This window comes from Phyllobates terribilis, unplaced genomic scaffold (genome assembly GCF_046119375.1).
Source record: "Phyllobates terribilis strain yellow unplaced genomic scaffold, ASM4611937v1 Scaffold_2__4_contigs__length_985480577, whole genome shotgun sequence".
Taxonomy (NCBI): domain Eukaryota; kingdom Metazoa; phylum Chordata; class Amphibia; order Anura; family Dendrobatidae; genus Phyllobates; species Phyllobates terribilis.
In genome coordinates, this window is record NW_027362762.1 from 869,284,221 (window position 1) to 869,311,797 (window position 27,577).

Consider the following 27,577-nt stretch of genomic DNA (forward strand, 5'->3'; position numbering starts at 1 on the left):
TGCCCTATTCCTTGTTAATAGCCCCACCGAAACTCCTGCACTGAACGCAAACGAAGACCTGTGGGGTCCCTAAAAGATCTAAGGACTGGGAGCAAAAGCAGGATACCTCCTAACAGAAAAGTTAGTTGCGGAAATGAAGATTAAAGGGAACAAAACTGGTGGAACAAGAAGTCCCAGGATATCAATTGTCCAAAGCACAAAGAACTAAACTAGGCAACTTAGCCAGAGCACGAGCGTAACAACACTGATGTCCAGCGGGGAATGGGAGCCAGGTGCTAGGTAATAAAGAGTGCAGAGATCACGTGACCAAGAAACCCAGCACCAGAGGAAAAAACTAGAAGCCAGCAAACCACAACAAGATGGCCGATAGTAAAACAACATAGATTCTAACAGCGGAAACAGGTGACTCAGGAGAAGTACAGGAACTTACCGAGGAAGCTCCAAGAACATCTGAGGAAGCACGGGAAATGAGTGCGGCAGAAGAAACTCCTGTGACTGAAGATCCCGTGGGATCTGAGGAACAACCCACCAGGAGGATGTCGACTCGAGAAGGGAGGAGGCCTGTGATGCTGACATATGAGACACTTGGTGATCTGAGTCAAGTGCCAAGGACTGTCGACTGGAAACGGGTATCTCTGCCTATGGACCAGTTAAGGCCACTTGAGTGGTATTCACCACCGAGAGGCAGTATGGAAGATGTTGCCTACTGGAAAGACTTGTTTTCATGCTTTGATTTTCCTTAAAAGACTTTGTAGAAACAAAGAACTGTTAAAGCATAGAGAGAGACAGCTGGTTGAAGACGTACGAAAAGCTCCAGCTGAAGAGATGCTGATTGTTTTAATTGTGTTAATTGTTTATTTCTTTCAGGCATCCAACAAGAAAATGGTTGTAAGATTAGGTTGTCTTCAATGTTTATGAATGTTCTACCAATTTCACAATGCCAATTTGTATGTAAAGTTATCCAACTTTCACCACTGTCTCAGAATTTACCAATTAAGACAAATGTCGAGGACGACATTCAAAAAGGAGGGAAGAGTGTGACAGGCAGAAGTAGTGCTGTTGCTTTAAAAGCATTCAGCAACTATTAGAAGTAACACAAGCACAGGAGACAGGAAGTGTTGTGCTCCAGAAGCATCCAGCAACTAGAGGGGTTAACAGTCACAGGAGAAGGGGAGTGTTTTAGCAGAGTCCCAGGGGGATTGTGGGGAAGTTGTTTACTGTCTGGCTGGAGCCGAAGAGAAAGGTGGCTTATGATCTGTATCTCACAGAAGGCAAGGGAACAGAATTCAGGTTAGGAGGGAAGCTAAACACAGGTCAGTTAGACTCCCTGGGCTAACAGTGCAGAGTATTATCAGGCAGAAAGATAAGGACTGGAAGGAATCGTGTCATAGGGATTATCACCCTCATCAAAACATCCCCCCCTCTATCTCCATGCAGGATAAAGAATGAGTACAACTGAGTCCTTGTGAAGGAAAAGCTTGTGGTTGTGTATGGATTAAAACTGTGCTATACTGTGCTACAGGATAATAGACTGTGTACTGCTGTGCTGCAAAGGAGATTGTACTGTTATTACTGGAGCCTGTTGCTCAAAGAGACATTTGCATTGCACTGCCCGTGCCTCATTAAATGTTACTGTTCTACCGTTTATGAGGAATCTTTCAAATGTGTCTGGTCAGCAATTTAATCTCTCCTGTGCCTGAGAGAAGCTGCAGCCTATGGTCGCCCGGAATAACGGTTCCCCCAGGATTCCAACAAATTCATGTAACCCGTCTTGCTCCTATCAGAACTTAGGTGGCGTGCGTGTAACAAATAATAATAGCAAACACCTCCAATTAGAAATGTAGTATAGTTCTTCTGATTCGCTATATCGCTTACCCAATGTGCAGGGCATTCAAGTAGCTTAGATATCGATGGTTATGACCACTAACAGCTAACTAACTGTCTGTATACAAGTGGTCGTAACCATGGATACCTAAGCTACTGCAGTGCCCTGCACATGGGGTAAGCGATATAGCGAATCAGAAGAACTATACTATATTTGTAATTGGAGGTGTTTGCTAATATTATTATTATTACTACACCTACTACATAATGGGATAGGATCTTGGCGATGGGAATAACCTTTAAATTCACAGTATAGGTTACACTGCATATGGTGCATATGAATGAAGGTGTCTTCTCCTTATCAAACAAGCAGGTTTAGGGGCTCTCAGAGCAGCTGAAGCACAGTTCTTTTCACTTGCTATTGGAAGAAATATTATGCACAGTCCAAGTAATGCTACACTGATGGAATTACTTTCACTGGTTGGCTCCCCGTGGCGACATACTAGTACTGTGGAAGTACTCACTGTTTTGGCCGTACCGTTCCCTATTGCAGGGCTTGTTTGGAAAATGTTAGCCAATCTCAAATTCGGCATGAACATTGCACATTCAGATTCATGTTTGTACCCCCAAGCGTTTTTACTCAAAATCTGCAAAATTCGGCCAAAGTGCGGTAATTATCACATTTCCACTAGTGTTTTTATAGGACTTTGGCTAGGATAGTGGTACTGTATGGTGAGCGGGGGGGGACGTGTTTGATGAGGGGAGGGTGTGGGGAGCAGCAGACTGTTATTCTTAAAAATTTTTTTTCCTTAACTTAATGTGTGAAGATTCCAGCAGCCAATCAGGGTGCAGGAACCATCCACAAAGTCCAGACACAAGGGCTTGTGTCATTGGCTATCAAAGTCACATGTCCCTCTCCATATAAAAAGCGGACATGTTGATTTGGCGTCATTTTGTCAGTGTAGCAGCGCAGAGAGGCTGCTCCTGCTACTTGAGTGAGATAGTTAGCTAGACGGTTGATTGTCAGTCAGCTTGTTCAGATAGATAAGATCCTGTGTGGCTGTGAAATTGACCTTCCAGCAGATCAATCCTTTTTGCTAATAGTGTGGTCCAGAGTCACAAGGCCACATTTCAGTATATAACTCTGTTGTGCTGCTAATATTGTGCTCCATGCAGAAGTACATATTTCAAAATCAAAATTCTTTCTGCTAATAACGTGTCACTAAAACAAGGCCACATTTGTGCATAGAAAGATTTGATGCTGGTAATTTTTTTGGCCAGGCAGGAGTGCTCATTTGAAAATCTAAATTCTTTCTGCTACTAGCGTGCTACAGAAACCAAGCCACATTTCAGCTTTTAATTCTTTTGTGCTAATATTCTGCTCCATCCAGGGGTCCAAATTTCAAAATATAAATTCTTTGTGCTACTAGCGTGCTACAGAAACCAGGCCACATTCCTGCATATAAATATTTAGTGCTACTAGCTTTGCTTCAGCCAGGAGTCCACATTTCAAAATCTAAATTTTTGTTGCTAATAGCATGCTCCAGCCACACTATCTGAGCAAATAAAAACCGATTGGTAATTTAGTGACAGGTGACTGACAGGTCTGGGCCTAGGTTTGTGAAACAGCTGGTTAAAAGAGGGTAAGGGTACATCCAACATGAGTGGGAAAAAGCGAGATCGTGGTGGAAGGGGAAATAGACTTGGTGTTCAAGGTGTACGTGGGGTAGGTGGTAATGTTAGTGAAAGCTCTACTGAACAAACACCATCTCATCCTATCCAAAGACAACTGACAACTTCTGTTACCGGACGGGCTACTTTACTTCCTTTCTTTGGCAGCTGCACAGCGGTACGCCTTGTAGATGAGGGCCAGAAAGAGCATGTGCTCCAGTGGATGGCAAGCGCTGCATCAAATGGCCTCTCCTCTTCCTCCACCTTAACATCACACACAGTCCAGTCCTCTGAGGCGGCACCCCAATTACCCTTGTTTCCCCCATGTCACAACTTTCCAACCGCCCAACTGACTATGGGGAACCACAGATGGGCGTATCTGCAGAGCTGTTCACACATTCTATTCCATGGGCATCAGAAGTCTGCTCCAAAGATTCACAGACTCAAGAGGAGGAAAGCATCTGCACCGATGCCCAAAATTTTTTTCTGTTTGATCCAGGGCTGGACAAAGTAGGGTCCGAGCAAAATCCAGACCCTCGTCACCAGATGTTAACCTCCGGGGGAAAGGTGATCCTGATGAGACTCATATACCTGAGGGTCAAGTGGACTGTACTGTGCTGTCAGGGCAGGAAGAGCAGGAGGATAACTCCCAGGGCGAGGAATGGGATAACAGAGAAGATGACGATGAGGTTGTAGATCCCACTTGGTGTGAACACAGAGGCATGCAGCTGAGTAGCTCAGCAGAGGTAGTGTAAGAGGAGGAAGATGAGGAAGTTACGTTGCGGCCTCCTGCACAGACACGGAGTGATGCAACTGTAGCACCCCGAGGGTTCGGTTGCTACAGAGGTATTGCATCTCACCCAGATGTGCGATATCTCACTTCCAGGTAAGGATGGAGTGTGGCTCAGGACCCTAACACCCACATGCACTACACCACATTTCCGGGGGACAGCTCGACGGTGCTCCCATTAGTTATGCAGGCACGAGTGAGCATGTCCCTGGCTGGAGTGGGGGGAGGGAACACCTAGAGAAGGGAACCCGGTAGTGTGTGCGTGGGGGAAGTAGATCCTGGGTGCACTCTGTACAGGAGTATAAAGGGAGGCACCATCTTGGAAAGGAAGTGAGTTGAGAGAGGAGAAGACAGGGAGCAGAGCTGCTTTATGGGCTCTGCTCCACAGGCAGGCCCTGCCAGGAGGCCTGAGCCTGGAGGAGGGAAGAAGGAGGAAGAGGAGCAGACTGGGCTCCAGGAAGGACAGAGGGGACCCCAGGGGTGTGGACTGGCTGGTAGCCACCACACGCCCGCCGCTACCTGAGTAGGGGGTCAGGTCAAGAAGATGGGAACCGGATCCCAAATTAGTGGAGGAGAGAAACTACCCTCAACTAAGAACCGGAGGCTGCGACATTACATGTGGAGCAGCCCCTCGCCACACCCGCTAGAAAGGCACCACATAGGACCTGGGAAACGCAGGCCAACGTTTGCCCACCAAGAAGGTCCGAGGCAGCTGGACATAAGCGTGGTCACTAGTGGGGTTGAAGACCAGAAACAGGGGACATAAAGGGGGTCCTGCAAAGCACTCCAGAAAGACCTGGGAGTTAACCGAGCCCCTCACCTGGTGAGCACAGCGCGACGCAGGCGGCCACCTCTGCAGCGGTGGCCTGGAGCAGTAACCAAGTAACCGTGAGTAAAGACCCTGAACTGCACCACCAAGACTCCGAGTTGTCTTTGTTGCGCTCGTGTACCACCATCACCCCCATCATCTATCCCTGCTGCCCTGAGGCCATACCCCTCCCGTTGGGGGTTATACCACCACGCTGCACATCCTTATACACCTGGCCTCAGTGGACTGTTCTGCAGCGGCGGCTTCAAAGCCGCACTCAACGGGTGGCGTAGTCGATCAAATTAACATCTACTGCCATAGACTGCCACTTAGTTTGACACCCTGGGCACGGACCGGGTCACCGCCACAAGGACTACTACCCCCATCGAGATCCGGCTCCGGGTATCCCTTGCACACGGCCCAGGGGGCGCGTCAACTTTTGGCGTAGTCGGCAGGATTTCGTGCCCGCAACCACCGGGTACTGCGTGCCTGAAAAAGACTGTTCAAACTTACCTGTGGTGAAGATTCCCGCCATCCGGCGCCATCTTCAGCCTTCTTCCCGCCATCGGTGAAGATTCCCGCCATCCGGCGCCATTTTCAGCCTTCTTCCCGCCTTCCGTGGAGTTTTCCCGCCGTTGGACGCCATCTTGAAGACGTCGCGCGGGAAGAAGAGGGGCGTGGACTCCGAAAGCGCGCGAGAACTGAAGTCCCGCCTCACGTCCGGACGTTGCGTAAGGTCCTGGAAGGAGCCCAGCAGACGCCGACGTCACAGGAGCGCGACGGAAGGTCCTCGACCCTGATGATCAACTGTGGAGCCGCGGCCTACGGAAGAGGATCATCGCCAGGTAGGCCACGGTCCACCAGGGGGGAGGAGGACACCAGGAACGGACAGCAAGATGGCGGACCGGCAGCAGACTAAGCTGCCCAGCATCGGCAGCGCCCCAGCCATCGCGGGCCCCGACCAGCACCAGGAGAAGACGCGTGACGCAGGAGCGGTCGCGGGAGCAGGTAAGAGGAGTCTCCCTGTCCCGGACGCTGCCAGCGTCAGCCTGCTCCCGGGCCATCCGGTGGAGCCGCCGATCCCGGGCGCTGCAGACGCAGACCTGCTCCAGACCTGGGCACTGCCACCACCAGCCCGCGCCCAGGCCCAAAGTCGCACCTCCTGACCCCGGGCGTCATGAATAGTACCACTCAGACCCCGAGTACCAAGAGGGCCCGGACGGGTCTGAACCTGAGAAAGAGAAAGGAGCGTGTGGAGCACACCGTTAATCGTAAACGGTAAAAGAGGAGATGTGAATAGTTACCCGACCGGGTATGAGGACTGTTGTGGGACTGTTTCCACTAAGAGTGTGGTCCCCGTTGGGACAGAAAGAGAACTGTTTCCCTTATCCCCTATCTGGCTGGGGACTGAGAACAGCCGCCCCTACCTGGCCGAGGACTGAGAGCGGCCATATCCTGTAAATAATTATGTGTTTCTAGTAATGTATAGGAGTCCTTGGTGGATTTACCGGGAATCCTGTGTACATAGTTGGAGTGTAACCCAGGACGGACTAAAGACTGTTAAGGACTCGGGGCAGGACAGACCCCTACCTGGTTACGTCTCCCTGTTTTAGGAAAATGGACACCTGGTTGCAGAATAAACTGTGACCTGTTATAAAGAGACTTCTTCGTGGATCTGCTGCTAGAAATGTTTTATATGAAAAATTTATATGCTAGAATGTGTTACTATGAAAAAGAGTTCCAGAACAGTACATATGCACTTATACCGTTTAAGAGAGAGCCGTTCCCATAAAGGGAAACTGAATGTTGATACCTGTTGTACTTGTTGTTTATGAAAAATTTGCATGTTCCCTGTCTTTTGCTCAGTTCCAGCCCGCGGACGTGCTGGGTTTTGCCAGGGGGGAATGTAGCACCCTGAGGGTTCGGTTGCTACAGAGGTATTGCATCTCACCCAGATGTGCGATATCTCACTTCCAGGTAAGGATGGAGTGTGGCTCAGGACCCTAACACCCACATGCACTACACCACATTTCCGGGGGACAGCTCGACGGTGCTCCCATTAGTTATGCAGGCACGAGTGAGCATGTCCCTGGCTGGAGTGGGGGGAGGGAACACCTAGAGAAGGGAACCCGGTAGTGTGTGCGTGGGGGAAGTAGATCCTGGGTGCACTCTGTACAGGAGTATAAAGGGAGGCACCATCTTGGAAAGGGAGTGAGTTGAGAGAGAAGACAGGGAGCAGAGCTGCTTTATGGGCTTTGCTCCACAGGCAGGCCCTGTCAGGAGGCCTGAGCCTGGAGGAGGGAAGAAGGAGGAAGAGGAGCAGACTGGGCTCCAGGAAGGACAGAGGGGACCCCAGGGGTGTGGACTGGCTGGTAGCCACCACACGCCCGCCGCTACCTGAGTAGGGGGGTCAGGTCAAGAAGATGGGAACCGGATCCCAAATTAGTGGAGGAGAGAAACTACCCTCAACTAAGAACCGGAGGCTGCGACATTACATGTGGAGCAGCCCCTCGCCACACCCGCTAGAAAGGCACCACATAGGACCTGGGAAACGCAGGCCAACGTTTGCCCACCAAGAAGGTCCGAGGCAGCTGGACATAAGCGTGGTCACTAGTGGGGTTGAAGACCAGAAACAGGGGACATAAAGGGGGTCCTGCAAAGCACTCCAGAAAGACCTGGGAGTTAACCGAGCCCCTCACCTGGTGAGCACAGCGCGACGCAGGCGGCCACCTCTGCAGCGGTGGCCTGGAGCAGTAACCAAGTAACCGTGAGTAAAGACCCTGAACTGCACCACCAAGACTCCGAGTTGTCTTTGTTGCGCTCGTGTACCACCATCACCCCCATCATCTATCCCTGCTGCCCTGAGGCCATACCCCTCCCGTTGGCGGTTATACCACCACGCTGCACATCCTTATACACCTGGCCTCAGTGGACTGTTCTGCAGCGGCGGCTTCAAAGCCGCACTCAACGGGTGGCGTAGTCGATCAAATTAACATCTACTGCCATAGACTGCCACTTAGTTTGACACCCTGGGCACGGACCGGGTCACCGCCACAAGGACTACTACCCTCATCGAGATCCGGCTCCGGGTATCCCTTGCACACGGCCCAGGGGGCGCGTCACAACCACGACAAGCACTGCATCCTCAGACACAACTGTGGCTGTGGCCAGCAGCGGTCGTGGGTCTGCAGTTTGCAGGGGCGGAAAGGGTTGCCTAGCCAGGACCTTTTTTGGGACCGCAAAGGATGACCCAACTCATGTTATCTGCAAACTTTGGAAAAAAATGACTCAGTAGAGGCAAAAATTCCAATAATTTGTCTACTACATGCATAAACCGGCACATACGCGATCAACATGCGTTAGTCTGGGAATCTCACTACGGGCCTCACCAACCATTGGCCATCCCATAAACCTCGTCTGCTACTTATTCCTCCTCCGTCACCTTGGCAAGTGTTCTCACACAGGTCTCCGGCCGCAGAACCTCCACTTGTTTACCCGCTCCAGTTGGGGTGAGTGAGAGCCCGTCAGCTGTTATGGAAGTGGACATGCGTGCTGTTTTTTTTCACCGAGCACACCACATCTCTCTCAATCCACCATAACATCTCCACCTGCACCTCACTCACAGTCCAGCTATTTGTCATGTTGACCCTACTCCACCCTCTCTCAGCACAGCAGCCAGCCCTCGGTCCCATAGGTGTGGCCACGTAAAAGATTGTTTCCTCCTGCACATACCAAAGCTAAGAGCTCGAACTCCAACATCTCCAATCTGTTGGCCACGGAAATGCTGCCTTTCCGCCTGGTGGATACAGACGGTTTCCAAAAGCTGATGGCCGTCGCAGTCCCCCTGTACCAGTTGCCCAGTCGCCATTACTTCTCTAAGAAAGATGTGCCTGTGCTACACCAGCATGTCGCAGACAACATCACCCATTCCTTAAAAAAATCTATGTCTGCCAGAGTGCATTTCACCACAGACACCTGGACGAGCAAGCATGGCCAGGGGCATTACATCTCGCTGACTGGGCACTGGGTGACTCTGGTGGCTGTGGGAGCAGGCGAGGAAGGGGCTGCTCCACAAGTCTTGGAATCCCCAAGGCTTGCAAGACAAACCTCTGTATCGAACACTTCCTCCACTGCTTCTACCTCCTCACCCTCTTCTAGGGCCTCCACCTGCGCCCTCAACCTGTGCCTTAATGAGACACGCATTCCAACTGGGCAGAGAGAATGCCCCCCACCTCTGTACTTCACAACCAGGGCTCACCGCAATCAGCAGTGTTAAAATTAATATGCCTTGGAGATTGCAGTCACACAGCTCAAGAGTTGTGAACAGCTATCCAGGCTGAGTTTGAGCAAAGGCTGTCTCCACTGAACCTGAAGCCAGGGAAGGTCATGTGCGATAACGGTGCAAACCTGGTGGTGGCCCTACACCGGGGCATTCTCACACACGTGCCTTGCATGGCTCACGTTCTCAACCTGGTGGTACAGCAATTTCTCCGCCACTATCCCGGCCTGGAAGAGCTGCTACAGAAAGCATGGTTGCTGTGTGCTCACTTCTGGCATTCGCACCCCACGGGTCATCAACTTGCATCGTTACAGGGGTCTTTGGCCCTACCGGTTAACTGGTTGATATGCAATGTGCTGACAAGATGGAACTCCACTCTGCACATGTTGCAGCGACTGTGGCAGCAGCGACGAACCCTGACGCAGTATCTCATTTTGCATAGCCTGGTGCAATGCAGTATGGACATGGTGCAAATCATGTTTGCAGAGTGGGCACAGATTAAGGTCCTCTGCACCCTTCTGCACAGTTTTGAAATGGCTACAAAGATGGTTAGAGCTGACGATGCCATCATCATCATCACTATTCCGGTCATCTACATGCTGGAGCACACTTTGACTAGTCTGTAGGAGGAGGTAGTGGTCCCAGAGGAAGAGGAGGAAGCAGAGGAGGATTCAAAAGGGATAACAATATCTCTAAGTTCCAGGCTGTCGTTGCACAGGCGGGTGCCATGGGAGGGTGGATTATAGCGATCGAGGGGGGCTCATGGTACCCGACAAACTGTTAGTGAAGGTGCAGTAGCCAAGAAACAAATGAGGGAGGATGAGGAGGAAAAGGTGATGGGCGCGCAACAGTCTGGAGATGAAGAGGATAATGATCTCCTCTGGTTGGCGTCAGGGGACAGAGGAAGCAAGTCCATGTTATGATGATGCAGATAACAATGGCTGTCATCTCCATATGCTCTAATTTTTTTGTCTTTGTCAGACAACCCCTTTAATACATATTAATTTTCCCTCTTTTAACTGGTAGACATTACAATGGCTGTGTAGAATATTATATACATGTGTCTACTGTCTTGTCTTGGAGACTATTTCTAGAAGACTATTGTGTAAGACTCTACTGTTTATCAGTACACATTATTACTAGGAGAGCATCAGACGCCATAGAATTTTAAAGTGGAGCAGATGCCCTGTATATTTTGGAATGTGTTCCTGGAACTTTGCTGCAAAAAGGGATATATGGAAAGAATTCACTGTTAAATAACATGTAAATTACATTTCTGTGTTATAGGAATGTTGTTATTCACTATGACAGTAGGGCAGCATGGTGGCTCAGTGGTTAGCAATGTTGCTTTGCAGCGCAGGGGTCCTGGTCCAAATCCCACCAAGGACAACATCTGCAAAGAGTTTGTATGTTCTCCCCGTGTTTGCGTGGGTTTCCGCCAGGTTCTCCGGTTTTCTCCTACACTCCAAAGACATACTGATAGGGAATTTAAATTATGAGCCTCAATGGGGACAGCTATGCTAATGTATCTGAAGTGCTGTGGAATTAATGGCACTATGTGAGTAAAATACATTTTAAATAACAGCACTGGACCTTACTGAATAATATGTATGGACCGCTACAACTTTCAGAACATATAATTGACCACTACTATTGTTTTTTCTTTATAGGGAGTGACACAGAGTGAGTTAGAACAAAGGATCAGATCTGCTGCAAACCTAGAGGAGCTTCTACGTATCACCCATCCCAGAGAGCTGAAGTTGTGGAGATGTCGGTCAAAACTCAAGTCTTACATTAGCTCTGACACCAGGTCTGGGCCCCACCGCTCAACCAGATTTGCCGCAGCATTCTATGATATTGAAATACTAAAAGGTACATTATATGGTATATCGTACAATAGTGATAGCATCAATAATTTAAGGGCTTGTCCACGCCAGTGTAAATAGTTATTGCACAGCGAGAAGTGATTAAAAATGCTTTTCATTTTGTAACAATTTTCAATAATTTTCCTTCAAGTGGAAATGTATCCAGGGGTTCAGAACCCATCTTGAAATATTTCTACTGATATATTATAACAGAGTTTCCCTCAATGAGTCTATTTAAGTAAAAAACAAACCTTTGGATTAATATAAAGGGGTTGCCTAGTCCAAAATGATGTCTGCAGTCACTCTGTGTGACTGCAGACTTATGAATCCCCAAGTGCATGCACTGTGCGTTGCGGGGATTCCCCGGATTGGCAGGTAAGTATGAGTTATACATACGCCTGCCCAGAGCCCAACGCTACTAACAGTGATTAACAGGTCTCTCCAATAGCGAGAGACCTTTCAGTCAACTGTAGCGGAATGGGGAGAAGCTGACGGGGACCATAGTCAGAGTTTGAGATGAGTAGGATCTTCTAACCATATTTTTACTGAAAAACAGGAGCATTTTAGAGATAAATTGGGTGCAATCTTGCAGCCAGGCTCTAATTCATGTTGGACGTGGTTTAGGCAGCATGAATCAACTGACAGTTTCCTTTAACATATAAAATCAGACAGACATAAATATATAGGGCCCGATTTATTATTGCATTTGTGCCTGTTTTCTGTCTAGTTTTTGGTGTTTTTCACCTGGTTTTCATTCGTGCCTAAGGCTATGTGCCCATGATGCAGAAATGCTCAGGATTTTTTCCTGAGCATTTCTACATCTCCCTGGCAGAAAAAACGCATGCGGATTGTACATGCGGATTGTACATGCGGATTGTACATGCAGATTGTACATGCGGATTGTAGATGCGTTTTTCCTGCCAGTGACATGCGGATGTGAAGCGTTCTTCACTTGCATTTCCGCATGCGGGTTGTCAAGCGCTTTCCAAGCGATTTTAGCATCACTTGGAAAGTGCTTGACAACTTGGTCACACTATATAAATCCATGCAGCCGGCATGGATTTATATAGTGTGACCGTAAAGAATGGTAAAAAATAAAAAAAAAATCTATACTTACCTTCCGATGGCCCCCGGAGTCTTTATTCTCTCCGTCCTGGCTTGCCGGTAGCTCGCGATACACTGAAGGACCTGCCGTCACATGACTATGACGTCAGCGCAGGTCCTTCAGTCCACCGCGATCTGCCGACAAGCGAAGACAAGGACACCGGGGGCCATCAGAAGGTAAAGATCATATTTATTTTATTCTTTTTTTTACAGGTTCTATGGTACCCGGGTCTGAAGGAGAGTCTCCTCTTCTCAAAACCCGGGTACCATCCGCACATTAAAACGTTCGGATTCCGCATGTACAGATGCAGTGATGTGGATTCCATGCGTTCCAATGAAAGTCTATGGCGGCGAAAACGCAGCGCTTCCGCAAAATAATTGGTAGTGCTGCTTTTTTTTCTGCAATGATAATCCGCAGCGGAAATTTCCGCAGCATGTGCACAGCACATGCAGATTATCATTGGGGAACATGGCAGACCTTCTACCATGCGTTTTTTAAGCGTTTCTGCAGCGTTTTTGCCACTGCGGAAACGCTTAAAAAATGCATCGTGGGCACACAGCCTAATTCTTCTTTTAATTTGCACCTTTGTAAATGTCTATTTTAGATGCATTCATCTAGTTCTTCTTATGTTCACCATAGTGGGCAGAATTGAGGGTTTCTAGATGTTTTGGATGATTCTTGAATCAAGACTTTTTCAAAAAGTCGCAAAATTTGACGGAAATGTATTCTTGTCCTGTACGTCAATATGGAGAGCCTGGAGTACAGAATGGCAACAAATACAACAAAGACAGAAAAGAAAAGTAACTTAAAAAATGCAATTGATGAAATGGGGCCATTGCATGTAGAGACAAATGCTTCATGTTTGACATAATTCCCATAGAATGTGTCCTGTGAATGTATGGGGAAATCTGAGGTCACATCCTGTCGTGCAGATTATTTAGTCTACATTTTATTTGGTAAAAAGTTACAAGAAAAAGAAATATTAATGATCTGACCCGAAACATGTCTGTAGACTGATAAGTGGTGCTGAATGATTGCTGACACATAAAAAATGTAATCTTCCAAAATGTGCACGGATCTTACTCTTGGACAGGAACCACTAATTGTCTGTCAACGACGTGAGAATCGCAGTGTGTTTGATATACTGTACCCAACCATGGGAACGATTCGAACTGCAGATTGTAGGGACGTGATCTGTTATAAATAGAAGTTTTCTATTCTGCATGAGCTACTAAAGTCAATGTGATGTTAATGCGGAATATTCTAGTGCTTCATACCTATTATATGATTGTATTAGTTAATTTAAAAGAGTGGTCCGGAACCTAAAATGTATTGTCTAACTATATAGCTTTACACCTATCCACTATTGTAACTTGCTTTATTGCGCAATACCTGACACTTCTCCCTATCTATCTAATCCCGACATGTGTTTTTTTTTACTGTACTTTCTGTGACCTTTGGTTTAAGTTGAGTCATAGGAAGCTGGGGCTGCACTCACTCCCAGCAGCGTCCATTGCGCCTCTTGAAACAGACCATCACACGGGTCATCACTGCAGTTACTCACTAGTTTCTTGCATCGCTGTCCCCTCTGAAAATGTCCTGGATCCTGGGTGTTGGAAGATGTGGGATATGTGAGTGCACCGCCGGAACTCTGCTTCTACTTTCGCCACCGTAGCTTTTCTGAAAAAAGACACCGACAGGGGGCAGAGATAGAAGCAGTGAGTGACACCAGCGCAGCCTCACAGATTCTAGCAGAGCCCTGAAGTGAATCGTCATCAGGGGCAGTGCTGGTGTCACTCACTGCTTCTATCTCCACTGCTGTACCTTCTGTGAAAAAAAGAAGCCGTCAGGGGGCAGAGATAGAAGCAGAGTGCCGGTACTACACTCACATCTCCCACAGTGTCCATAATCCTGGACGTCTTAAGAGGGAGTGGCGATGCAAGAAATTAGTGAGTAACTGCACCACTGCCCCCTGTGATCTCCTGTTCCAGGAGGGGTGAGTGGACGCTGTGGGGAGTGAGTGCAGCCCCAGCCTCCTGTGAGGTCACGTTTGAGACCCATGTAGCCTTACATTAATGCAAACCTTGTTTAGTTCTGGGAGCTGTTCTTGTTCATGAAAGTCAGATCAGTGAATATCCAAGCTTACTTCAGCTCTGTGTAGAAGACATTGCAGCAAGAACTAGTGTTACCCATTTGGAGGAATAAAGCTTTTTGCTAGGCTTGTTTTAGTGGCACGGTGGCGCAGTGGTTAGCACTGTAGCCTTGCAGCGCTGGAGTCCTGGGTTCAAATCCCACCAAGGACAACATCTGCAAGGAGTTTATATGTTCTCCCTGTGTTTGCGTGGGTTTCTTCCGGGTTCTCTGGTTTCCTCCCACACTGAAAAGACATACTGATAGGGAATCTAGATTGTGAGCCCTGATGGGAACAGCGACAATAATGTATGTAAAGCGCTGTGGAATATGTTAGCGCTATATAAAAATAAAGATTATTATTATAATTAATGGCAAAGAGGTTCTGCAGTTGTATACGATGCAGAAACAGGCAGGAAGTTGTGCACAGACCCAGCCAAGTTCACAATTTGCGGACATGACTGGTCCAAGAATCAAAATGTTATTCCAAGCATGAAGGACCAAAGTGGACTGAGGTTAGATAGTAAACATAAACAAGCAGAATTAGAAGTATCATCTCCTTGTAGATCATTTAAAGACTTCACAGTTACGTATTCATAAATTTACCTTTGTCTCAAAAAGTTTGTGCTATGTGTTGCGGATTTGTTTTTAAACTTTTGACCAGGGCCCTGGAAATCTTTTTATCTCAGCTCTTATTATAATTCCTAATATATTTGAGACACCTAACTCCTCAGGCTTTTGGCTCAGGACTGTTGTATGAAATCGCAGTCTCGATAAATTCCCCCCAGGGTCTGCATTACAATGTATTTTACTGCCACATTTAATTACTTCCAAACTCATAAACAGTAAATATGTAAACTTTAGAATTTTATTCCTTAACTAGTAAGAATACATGTGACAAAGAATTTCTTCAAATAACAGCTTCCATTGTATCCTACAACGAGTCAATTTGTCACATAACACCCGATGTTTTGTGACCTTCACCGCTGTTTATGTCTCCTGTGGTGTCTGAGATTTACTGGCTGAAGGCTTTATCAGTTTCTGACCTTGTAGATGTTCAGTGGAAGATTTAGAATAAGATGCTGAGAGCTGTACCATTAAATTCTCTAAAATAAAGCAACAACTCATTAATATATACCGTAAATTAAATATACAGTGTATTCTGGACAAGAATGTCCAAGTTGTCAAGAATGTCCAAAACATGTTGTCCATTTAGGCTGAACATGGTATTCAAATGAAGGAATATTTCACTGGTGATGAAGACATGGTTCGTACATAGTTTGGTGGTAACATACGGATGCAAAACATGGACGACAAAGAAAGAAGACAGAAGAAGAATCGACGTCTTCAATATATGGTGCTGGAGAAGGATGCTGTCAATACCAATTGCTAATTGTGGAGATCCAATAACATTCATAATGATGCAACCACAGCACTAGGGGTTGTCCGGCCTTAAGCTACGAGTCTGCAGTCACTATGTGACTCAGGGGCCGACACTGACAGCTTGGGGCCCCTGTGCAAGAAATGTGTCTGGGCTCCTCTCCTTGCCCGGCACACTGCTTATGATGAGGACAATCTGGCAATGGGACCCCTGAAACCTTGGGCTCTATAGATAATCAATAGAGCAGAGGCCACAACTCTGCTTCATTCAGTATGAGACTGCAGAGCCCTGTTCTCAGAAATCTCTGGAGGGCCCAGTGGTCGAATCCCCATTGATCAGCGAGTTATCCCCGATCTGATGGATCTGGGAAAACTTGATTATTTTGTCCAAAACCCTTTATAGAGTCTGGTTGATTCTCCTATTCTTTCCAATTACAGTATCATACATGAAACAAAAACAAATACGTTCACACACTCATACAGTCAAAGCAAAAGGTGGCTACTTTGAAGAACCTAGAATATAAGACATATTTTCAGTTGTTTCACACTTTTTTGTTAAGTATATAATTCCACATGTGTTAATTCATAGTTTTGATGCCTTCAGTGTGAATGTACAATTTTCATAGTCATGAAAATACAGAAAAATCTTTAAATGAGAAGGTGTGTCCAAACTTTTGGTCTGTACTGCATCTCTGCCTGCGGAAGAGGTAAGTCCACTTGAGTGGTATTCACCACCGAGAGGCAGTATGGAAGATGTTGCCTACTGGAAAGACTTGTTTTCATGCTTTTATTTTCCTTAAAAGACTTTGTAGAAACAAAGAACTGTTAAAACATAGAGAGAGACAGCTGGTTGAAGATGTACGAAAGGCTCCAGCTGAAGAGATGCTGATTGTTTTAATTGTGTTAATTGTTTATTTCTTACAGGCATCCTACAAGAAAAAGGTTGTAAGATTAGGTTGTTATCAATGTTTATGAACCTTATACCCATTTCACAATGTTAATTTGTATATAAAGTTATCCATTTTTCTCCACTGTCTTAGAATTGGTCAGATTGACCAATTAAGACGAATGTCGAGGACGACATTCAAAAAGGAGGGCAAAAAGGAGGGAAGAGTGTGACCTGCAAAAGTAGTGCTTTTGCAGAGTGTGACATGCAGAAGTACTGCTGGTGCTTTAAAAGCATCCACCAACTAGAGGGGTTAACACAGTCGCAGGAGAAGGGGAGTGTTTTAGCAGAGCCCAAGGGGGATTGTGGGGAAGTTGTTTACTGTCTGGCTGGAGCTGAAGAGAAAGGTGGTGTGTGTGTTCTGTATCTCACACAAGCGTCCCTGCAAGTGAAAAGGATTCAAGTCAGGAGTGAAGCTAAGCACAGGTCAGGTAGAGTTCTTGAACTAGCAGTGCAAAGTATTGTCAGGCATAAAGATAAGGACTGGAAGAAATGGTGTCACAGGGATCATATCCATCAGCAAACCCTCCCCCCTCCTCCATCTCACTGTGCTGTAAAGAATGCTGTGTTCATTAATGTGCCTTTGCATTAGAACTGTGCGGTCCTGTACTACTGGGAAGACTGTGAACTGCTGTGCTGCTAAGGAAACTGTACTGTTTGTCACTGGAGCCTGTTGCTCATAAGACTTAACTTGCACTGGCTGTGCAGCTTCTTATTAAATGCTACTGTTCTACTGTTCTATGAGGACTCTTGTCAAGTGTGTCTGGTCAGCAAGTGAAACAATCTATGTGTCTGTTCCTGAGGGTCAATACCCCTGTGTACCTGAGAGAAGCTGCAGCATATGGTCTATGGTCGCCATGAGTAACGGTCCCCCCAGGATTCCAAAGAATTCATGTAACCTGTCTCGCCCCTATCTGAACCTAGCGGCGTGCGTGTTACAATATGTAAATGTATGTATGTACAGTATATGTGTGTGTACAGTATATGTGTGTGTGTGTTTGTACGGTACATGTGTGTATATCTGTGTGTATGTATGGTATATGTGTGTGTATCTGTACGGTATATGTCTGTATGTATTTACGGTATATGTGTGTATGTACAGTACAGACCAAAAGTTTGGACACACCTTCTCATTTGAAGATTTTTCTGTATTTTCATGAAAATTGTACATTCACACTGAAGGCGTCAAAACTATGAATTAACACATGTGGAATTATATACTTAACAAAAAAGTGTGAAACAACTGAAAATATGTCTTATATTCTAGGTTCTTCAAAGTAGCCACCTTTTGCTTTGATGACTGCTTTGCACACTCTTGGCATTCTCTTGATGAGCTTCAAGAGGTAGTCACCGGAAATGGTTTTCACTTCACAGGTGTGCCCTGTCCGGTTTAATAAATGGGATTTCTTGCCTAATAAATGGGGTTGGGACCATCAGTTGTGTTGTGTAGAAGTCAGGTGGATAGACTGTTAGAATTTGTATTATGGCAAGAAAAAAGCAGCTAAGTAAAGAAAAGCGAGTGGCCATCATTACTTTAAGAAATGAAGGTCAATCAGTCCAAAAAATTTGGCAAATTTTGAAAGTGTCCTCAAGTGCAGTTGCAAAAACCATCAAGCGCTACAAAGAAACTGGCTCACATGAGGACCGCCTCAGGAAAGGAAGACCAAGAGTCACCTCTGCTTCTGAGGATAAGTTTATCTGAGTCACCAGCCTCAGAAATCGCAGGTTAACAGCAGCTCAGATTAGAGACCAGGTCAATGCCACACAGATTTCTCGAAGCAGACACATCTCTACAACAACTGTTAAGAGGAGACTTTGTGCAGCAGGCCTTCATGGTAAAATAACTGCTAGGAAACCACTGCTAAGGACAGGCAACAAGCAGAAGAGACTTGATTGGGCTAAAGAACACAAGGAATGGACATTAGACCAGTGGAAATCTGTGCTTTGGTCTGATGAGTCCAAATTTGAGATCTTTGATTCCAAAGAAAAGGTGACACAGAAAAGGTGAACGGATGGACTCTACATGCCTGGTTCCCACCGTGAAGCATGGAGGGGGAGGTGTGATGGTGTGGGGGTGCTTTGCTGGTGACACTGTTGGGGATTTATTCAAAATTGAAGGCATAATGAACGAGCATGGCTACCACAGCACCTTGCAGCGGCATGCTATTCCATCCGGTTTGCGTTTAGTTGGACCATTATTTATTTTTCAACAGGAAAATGACCCCAAACACACCTCCAGGCTGTGTAAGGGCTATTTGACCAAGAAGGAGAGTGATGGGGTGCTACGCCAGATGACCTGGCCTCCACAGTCACCAGACCTGAACCCAATCGAGATGGTTTGGGGTGAGCTGGACTGCAGAGTGAAGGCAAAAGGGCCAACAAGTGCTAAGCATCTCTGGGAACTCCTTCAAGATTGTTGGAAGACCATTTCCGGTGACTACCTCTTGAAGCTCATCAAGAGAATGCCAAGAGTGTGCAAAGCAGTCATCAAAGCAAAAGGTGGCTACTTTGAAGAACCTAGAATATAAGACATATTTTCAGCTGTTTCACACTTTTTTGTTAAGTATATAATTCCACATGTGTTAATTCATAGTTTTGATGCCTTCAGTGTGAAAGTACAATTTTCATAGTCATGAAAATACAGAAAAATATTTGAATGAGGTGTGTCCAAACTTTTGGTCTGAACTGTATCTGTTTCCTGTCGACATTCTTTGGCACTTGACTCGGTTCACCAAGTGTTTAATCCGTCAGCATCACGGGCCTCCTCACTTCTTGAGCCAGCATCCTCCTGGTGGGTTGTTCCTCAGATCCCACGGGTTCTTCGGTCACAGAAGTTTCTTCCGCCGCATTCATTTCCCGTGCTTCCTCAGATGCTCATGGAGCTACCTCTGTAAGTTCCTGTACTTCTCCTGAGTCGCTTGTTTCCGCATGGTCTGGTAATTCCGCTCCTCCTGAGTGTCGATCGGTCTCTTCAGGGGCCGGTGTTCGATCATCATATCTAAATTGGACTTCATCTGTACTCATTGGTACAAACTCTGGAGCCTCAGGAATTAGTTCACTCTCCTGAGGATGGTACATCCCTCTCCTTGCTGGTCCGTGAAATGCAATGGTTGCTCTTCTTCATTTGAACTTTCAAAGTCACTATCCACCTCCGGAGCTTCAGTCTGTGGTGGTCCCTTAGTCGATCTCGGACGATGTCGGTCTACTTCTGTGATGTCTTGTGGTGGGAGATAATCACAAGGTAGTAGTAAATTCCGATGGACTATTCTGGTTTTCTTATCTCCCGTTTCCAATCGGATTTCAAACACTGGGCTGTCATCAGCTTTCCTCCTTACGACCACATACACCTTGTCTTCCCAGTGTGAACGAAGTTTTCCTGGACCGCCTTTCTCACGTACATTCTTGACTAGCACCCGGCTTCCTGGTGCCAATTCTGCTCCATAACATTTTCGATCATTGTACTCCTTACTCTTGCTCTGTCCTTGCAAAACCACTTTGGACGCTATGTTTTATGCCTCTGCCATCCGTTCCTTCCATTTCCGAACGTACTCCGGATATGTTCTGTAGTCTCTGACAACGGAGTATGAAACATGATGTCGATTGGCAGTCTTGGCGATCGTCTATACCAGGGGTCCTCAAACTATGGCCCGCGGGCCACATGCGGCCCGCCCAGCATTTTTATCCAGCCTGCCGGGTGTTTTTGTCTCCGTTGCCTGTCCTGCTTAGCAGACGACAGTTCAATGCCGGCGGGCCCTGTAATCATGGGGGAAAGGACAAGGCGGCGAGTAAAGGCGATGCGCTGCCACTCTGGAAGACTTGCGGCCCTCCGTATACAGCACAGACGACGTGATGACGTCACGCGCCTGTGCCTGAAGTAGACGGAATCGAGCGGGCGCCTATTCAGAGCAGTGGGGTACATAGGTGAGTACTGTTTTTTTTTTTATTTTTAACGCTGGGTCCGGTCTATCATGCATATTGGGGACATTTACTTACCTATTGGAGACCTATACTGCATATTGGGGACATTTATCTGCCTATTGAGGACCTATGCTGCCTATTTGGGACATTTACCTGCCTATTGAGGACCTATGCTGCCTATTGGGGACATTTACCTGCCTATTGGGAACATTTACCTGCCTACTGGGGACATTTACCTGCCTATTGGGGACATTTACCTGCCTATTGGAGACCTATGCTGCCTATTGGGGACATTTACCTGCCTATTGAGGACCTATGCTGCCTATTGGGGACATTTACCTGCCTAATGGAGACCTATGCTGCGTATTGGGGACATTTACCTGTCTATTGGGGACATTTACCTGCCTATTGGGGACCTATGCTGCCTATTGGGGACATTTACCTGCCTATTGGAGACCTATACTGCCCATTGGGGACATTTACCTGCCTATTGGGGACTTTTATCTGCCTATTAGAGACCTATGCTGCCTATTGGGGACATTTACCTGCCTATTGGGGACATTTACCTGCCTATTGAAATACCGGTAATTTTGTTGATTTAACTTTACTTGTTCTTCATTTTAAATATTGTATTTGTTCCCGTTTAGTTTTTTTACTTCAAAATAATAGTAATGCAGCATTAATGCAGAGTGGATAGGTATTTGTTCATAGTTTTTTTTAAAACTATATTCTGGCCCTCCAATGGTCTGAGGGACAGTGAACTGGCCCCCTGTTTAAAAAGTTTGAGGAGCCCGGTCTATACAATAGGAAAAAGGGGTGAGTAACCCATTGCATCGCTCTTTGTACAGTTATAGGCATGTACCACTTTTGACAGCGAACTCTTCCAGTCTTTCTTCTCATCAGCTGTTAAAGTGCGCAACATCGACAATAATGTCCAGTTAAAACGTTCTACTTGCCCATTACCCTCTGGGTGATAGGGTGTTGTGTGGGATCTCTGAATTCTACAGTACTTTTCTAGCTTGGTTAACAGCTGGTTCTCAAATTCTCTTCCTTGGTAAAGATGTAACCTCGGTGGGAACTCAAACCTCAAAGCAAAATTATTGAAGAACTTCTCTGCTGCTGTTCGACCCGATTTATTGGTGGTGGCATATGCTTGAGCAAATCGAGTGAAATGGTCCATCACCACCAAGATTTATTCATAACCACCCTTGCTCGTCTCGAGATGTAGGAAGTCTATTGAGACCATCTCAAACGGATACGTAGTTTGGATGTTGCCCATAGGTGCCCGGGTTGATGTGTTGGGACATTTATCTTTCAGACATCCACACTCCCTGGTCACATGCCTCTCAATATCTCTCTGCATTTACGGCCAGAAGAAACATTCACGGATCAAATTTGTTGTCCTTTCCACTCCCAGGTGTCCCATGTTTTTATGGAGTTCTTTGAAGACCAACCTACAGAATACTCTGGGTAGTACCAACTGCCGGTTTTGTCCTCCTTTATGATACAGGATACCGTCTTCACTGAGGTGGAGCTTCGTCCATTCTTTAATTTAAATAGATACTGCTGGTGACTCATTGTTTCTCTCCCGTTTACTTGGAAACTGATTTTGGTCCATATAAAGTAGTATTCTGCCAATTATCTGATCTTCCCATTGTGCTCTACGGATTTTTCCGTTTGGTAGTTGTTGAATAGACTGGGGGTGATCGTGTTCTCTCGCTTTTATGGTGGTTTCCACCGTCAACGGACACCACAATGGTGTGTTTTCCTCCTGATAAGCTTGTACTGCTTGGGTAGTGCTCTCAATTGCTTCCAGACTGACTTCCTCCGAGTATTCTTGCATCAACTCCTCAGGCTCTAGTGGCATTCTTGACAATTCATCAGCATCCATATTGCATTTTCCTGGCCTGTACTTGATGCTAAAATTGAAGTCAGCTAATTCAGCGACCCATCTCTTACCTGTTGCATTCAGTTTGGCTGTAGTAAGGACATAGGTCAAAGGGTTGTTGTCAGTTTATATCTCAAACTCTTTGCTGTAGTAGAGATAATCTCTAAATCATTCACAGATAGCCCATTTCAATGCCAGGAACTCCAATTTTCCGAAATGTAGATGGCAATTCTTCTCACCGTCTGTCAACGTTCTAGACCATAACCGATGACTCTCATTTTTCCATCTTGATGCTGATACAGGGCAGCTCCCAGTCCAACTTGAGAAGCGTCACAATGAAGAACAAATGGTAAAATTAAATCTAGATATCCCAAGATGGGTGGTTTTACCAGGTAGTCTATGTAGCGCCGGCGTCCCTGCCCTCTGCTAGGCAGGGACGCTGTTCTCCTCACCTCCCTGCTCCGTGCCCGGCGTCCTCCTCCCGCTCTGCTGGCAGCGCGCGCTCCTTCCCGTCCACTGTGCTTAGGGCGCGCGAGCGCACTCTCCCTCCCTCTTAAAGGGGCCGCGCGCGCCGTCCTAAGGAGTCCCCGGCCAATGGCCGGAGGACTTCACCATATATAAGGCACCTCCTCCAAAATGGAGGTGCCCGAGCAATGTTGTTGCACTGTTCACTACTCTGCTTCAGCCCTCAGGTCCCGTTGCCAGTTACCTGCCAGTTACCTGCCAGTTACCTGCCAGATTCCTGCCAGATTATCTGCTACCTGCCTGCTAGTCTGAGGTCCGACGGTCTGCCTTACTACTCCTGTCAGTCTGTCTAAAGGACCAGCCTGTCCGCTCACCTGGGAGCGCACATCAGCCACCTGCCTGCTTGCCTGAGGTCCGACGGTCTGCCTTCCAACTCCTGTCAGTCTGTCTATGGACCAGCTTGCCCGCTCACCTGGGAGCACACACCTGCTACCTGCCTGCTAGTCTACCTGGAGGCTCCGCCGTCACGTGCTGTGACCACCTGCCTGTCCAGTGACTCCTGCTCGCTCACCTGGGAGCGCTCATCTGCTGCCTGTCTGCTAGCCTACCTGGAGGCTCTGCCGTCACGTGCTGTGACCACCCGCCTGTCCAGAGACTTCTGCCCGCTCACCTGGGAGCGCTCATCTGTCGCCTGTCTGTTGGTCTTCCTGGAGGCTCCGCCGTCACATGCTGTGACCACCCGTTCATCCAGAGACTCTCGCCTGCTCACCTGGGAGCTCACGTCTATCATCAGCCGCCACAGGTCGTACCAACCCTTTACCTAGAGACTGCCCCGGTCACTTGCCGTGACCATCTGCCCGTTCATCCAGAGACTGCCCCGGTCACTTGCCGAGACCATCTGCCCGTTCATTCAGAGACTGCCCCGGTCACTTGCCGTGATCATCAGCCCGTTCATCCAGAGACTGCCCCGGTCACTTGCCGTGACCTCCAGCCCGTTCACTCAGAGACTGTCCCGGTCACCTGCTGTGACCTCCTGCCCGTCTTCCCTGGTCGCCACCCACTCCCTTACAAGGACTGCCCCCTTGTATAGTAGCTCAGAGGTTCCGCCTCCCAGACCCGTTACAGTTTGCTCGGGCCATGGAACCCGGTGGCACCCAAGCTCCCTCGCTCTCGGACCTGTGTCATGAACTGTCCCGTCAAAGGTCCCAACAGGAGTCCATCCTGGGTCACCTGCGGAATGTCAATTCTCGCCTGGACACTCTGACTGCTCCACCAGCAACCACCGCCAGTGCCATGACTCGCAACCCGGCAGCTCCGCTGCCCACCAATAGCATGGTACCCTACCCCGGACCCCGGCTTTCTGCACCTCCTCGCTTCGGAGGCGACTCCGCCCAGGCTCGGGGCTTCATAAATCAGTGCTCCCTGCACTTTGAACTATTGTCCCACCAGTTTAACTCCGACCGGGCCAAAATTGCCTTCATCATGTCCCATCTCACCGGGGAGGCCCTGGCCTGGCTAAATCCTCTATGGGAGAGAGGAGACCCCCTGGTGTCCGACTTGCCTGCCTTCCTCACGGCTTTCCGGAAAGTCTTCGACGAACCCGGACGGAAGACCTCATCCGCATCATCTCTGCTACGCCTCCGTCAGGGAAGTCTCACCGTGGGCCAATATGCCATACGGTTCCGTACCCTTGCCTCGGAGCTGGCCTGGGATAACGACGCTCTGGTTTCCGTCTTCTGGGAGGGTCTGTCCGGCCGTATTAAAGATGAACTTGCCGGTCGGGACGTTCCTACCACTCTCGATGACCTAATAACTCTTGCCACCCGGATTGACCTACGGTTCCAGGAGCGTGCCAAAGAGGTCACCCGTGAGAGGAGGTTTCCATGTCTAGCTCCTACTTTTCAGAAACCCGTCACTCCCTCCGTCTCTCCCCAGGTACACTCTCCTGAGCCTATGCAGGTCGACCAGACCAAGATGGTCAAAACCCGTCAGGACTTACGCCGTGCCGAGGGGAGCTGCTTCTACTGTGGCAGTAAGGAGCACCGGATCCGTGCCTGCCCAGAGAGGTCGGGAAACGCCTGTGTCTAGGTTCGCTCAGAGAGGTCGACCTAGACAAGAATAAATCCTCTCCATCTCTGCTTCTGTCAGTTTCAATCGTCTGCGGGGAGAACCGTTATTTCGAACTAGCCCAACTGGACTCTGGAGCAGCCGGGAATCTTATTTCACAGTCCCTGGTAGAGAAATACCGCATCCCCACCAAACCTCTGGCTGTACCCTTGTCTGTTGCTGCCGTGGATGGGGGTCTTTTACCACGCCCCATCCAACTCATCACCGAATCCATTACTCTGCAGGTGGGAATGCTGCATTCTGAGAGTATCTCCTTTCATGTTCTGCCTGGACTCTCTCACGCCCTCCTGCTAGGTCTACCTTGGCTCCAGAGACATGCACCCGTGCTTGACTGGCAGACCGGAGAAGTCCTTCGCTGGGGACAGGACTGCCATAAGACCTGTCTGGTTCCTGTCCATCCCGTCCGTCCTTCTCCTACCCCAGCTAATCTACCTGGACTTCCGATTCCTTATTGGTCTTATGCTGATGTCTTTAATAAAAAGGAAGCAGAGACACTACCCCCTCATAGACCATACGACTGCCCTATCGACTTGTTACCCGGTACTACTCCTCCCCGTGGGCGTATTTATCCATTATCCGCTGCTGAGACCCGGTCGATGTCCGAATATATTGAGGAGAATCTGGCCAGGGGATTCATCCGGAAATCTACCTCCCCGGCGGGAGCAGGCTTCTTCTTCGTAAAAAAGAAGGATGGCTCTCTCCGTCCCTGTATAGACTATAGAGGCCTTAACCAGATCACGGTGAAGAATAAGTACCCCCTTCCGCTCATTCCGGAGTTATTTGATCGTCTGAGAGGGGCTAGAATCTTCACCAAACTGGACCTCCGTGGGGCCTACAACCTGGTTCGTATCCGTCAGGGGGATGAATGGAAGACGGCATTCAACACCCGGGACGGCCACTATGAATATCTGGTAATGCCCTTTGGCCTCTGTAACGCTCCTGCCGTCTTTCAAGAGTTGGTCAATGACATCTTCCGGGACCTTCTCTACTCCTGCGTAGTGGTGTACCTGGACGACATCTTGGTCTTCTCTCCGGATCTCCAGACTCACCGGAGGGACGTTCGTCAGGTCCTGCTCAGGCTCAGGCAGAATCACCTCTTCGCTAAATATGAGAAGTGCCTCTTTGAGCAGACCTCGCTTCCGTTTTTGGGCTACATTATTTCTCAGACCGGCCTACGAATGGATCCAGAGAAACTGTCTGCCATCGAGAAATGGCCTCGACCGGAGGGGTTGAAGGCCATTCAGCGGTTCCTGGGCTTCGCCAACTACTACCGCCTCTTCATACCACACTTCTCTTCCCGGACTGCCCCAATTTCCGCGCTCACCTGTAAGGGTACTAATCCCAAAGAGTGGCCACCCGAAGCAGAGGAGGCCTTTCTTTCCTTAAAACAGGCCTTCTCTTCCGCCCCGGTGCTGCATCGCCCGGACGGCAACAAGCAGTTCTTCCTGGAAGTTGACGCCTCCTCCTCTGGAGCCGGAGCGGTACTTACTCAAAAATCATCTTCCGGGAGGATGGTAACTTGCGGCTTCTTCTCTAAACTCTTCTCCTCCTCTGAGCGCAATTATTCCATAGGAGACCGAGAGTTATTGGCCATCAAACTGGCATTGGAGGAGTGGCGTTACCTGCTCGAGGGGGCTCTTCACCCGGTAATAATTTACACTGACCACAAGAACTTGGCTTACCTCCAGCATGCCCAGAGACTTAACCCGCGCCAAGCCCGGTGGTCCTTGTTTTTTGCTCGCTTTGATTTTGTTCATTTTCGCCCGGCTGACAAAAACGTCAAGGCGGACGCCTTGTCTCGATCCTTTCTGGTGTCTGATCTCGAGGAAGATCCGAAACACATCATCGATCCCGCCAGAGTAATGCAGGTGGCTCCCGTGAGTCTAAATCGTCTCCCTCCCGGAAAAACGTTCGTATCAGTACCTGATCGGGAGAAGATCCTTCACTGGGGTCACTCGTCTAAACTAGCTGGCCATGCCGGTCAGAAAAAGACCCTCCAGCTTATTACCCGGCACTACTGGTGGCCTACCCTGCACAAGGACGTAATAGACTTTGTTTCTGCCTGTGTGTCCTGCGCCCGCAACAAGATTCCGAGACATCTGCCAACCGGTCGCATCCATTTGGGAGAGTACCCGATCCGCACTCCTCCAGTCGTCCGAACGGATGAAAAGACACGCTGACAAAAAGCGCCTGGATTCTCCACAATTTCGTCCTGGAGATAAAGTCTGGCTCTCGTCTAAATATGTCCGACTCAAGATACCTTCTTACAAGTTAGGGCCTCGGTTCATCGGTCCTCTGGAGGTCATCAGTCAGATCAACCCGGTGGCCTATAAATTAAAACTCCCGGCCAACTTACGGATCCCTAACTCCTTCCATTTATC

At 48.1% G+C, this 27,577-nt stretch overlaps 1 protein-coding gene across 1 annotated transcript in view; it reads left to right on the top strand.

Annotated features, from left to right (window-relative positions):
* VEGFD (vascular endothelial growth factor D) overlaps positions 1–27,577 on the top strand; it is a 140,734-nt gene that overhangs the window by 36,049 nt on the left and 77,108 nt on the right. The window contains exon 2 of the mRNA XM_073668065.1: positions 11,043–11,244. Within this exon, the coding sequence (XP_073524166.1) occupies positions 11,043–11,244 (202 nt within the window). The remainder of the gene's footprint in view (positions 1–11,042; positions 11,245–27,577) is intronic.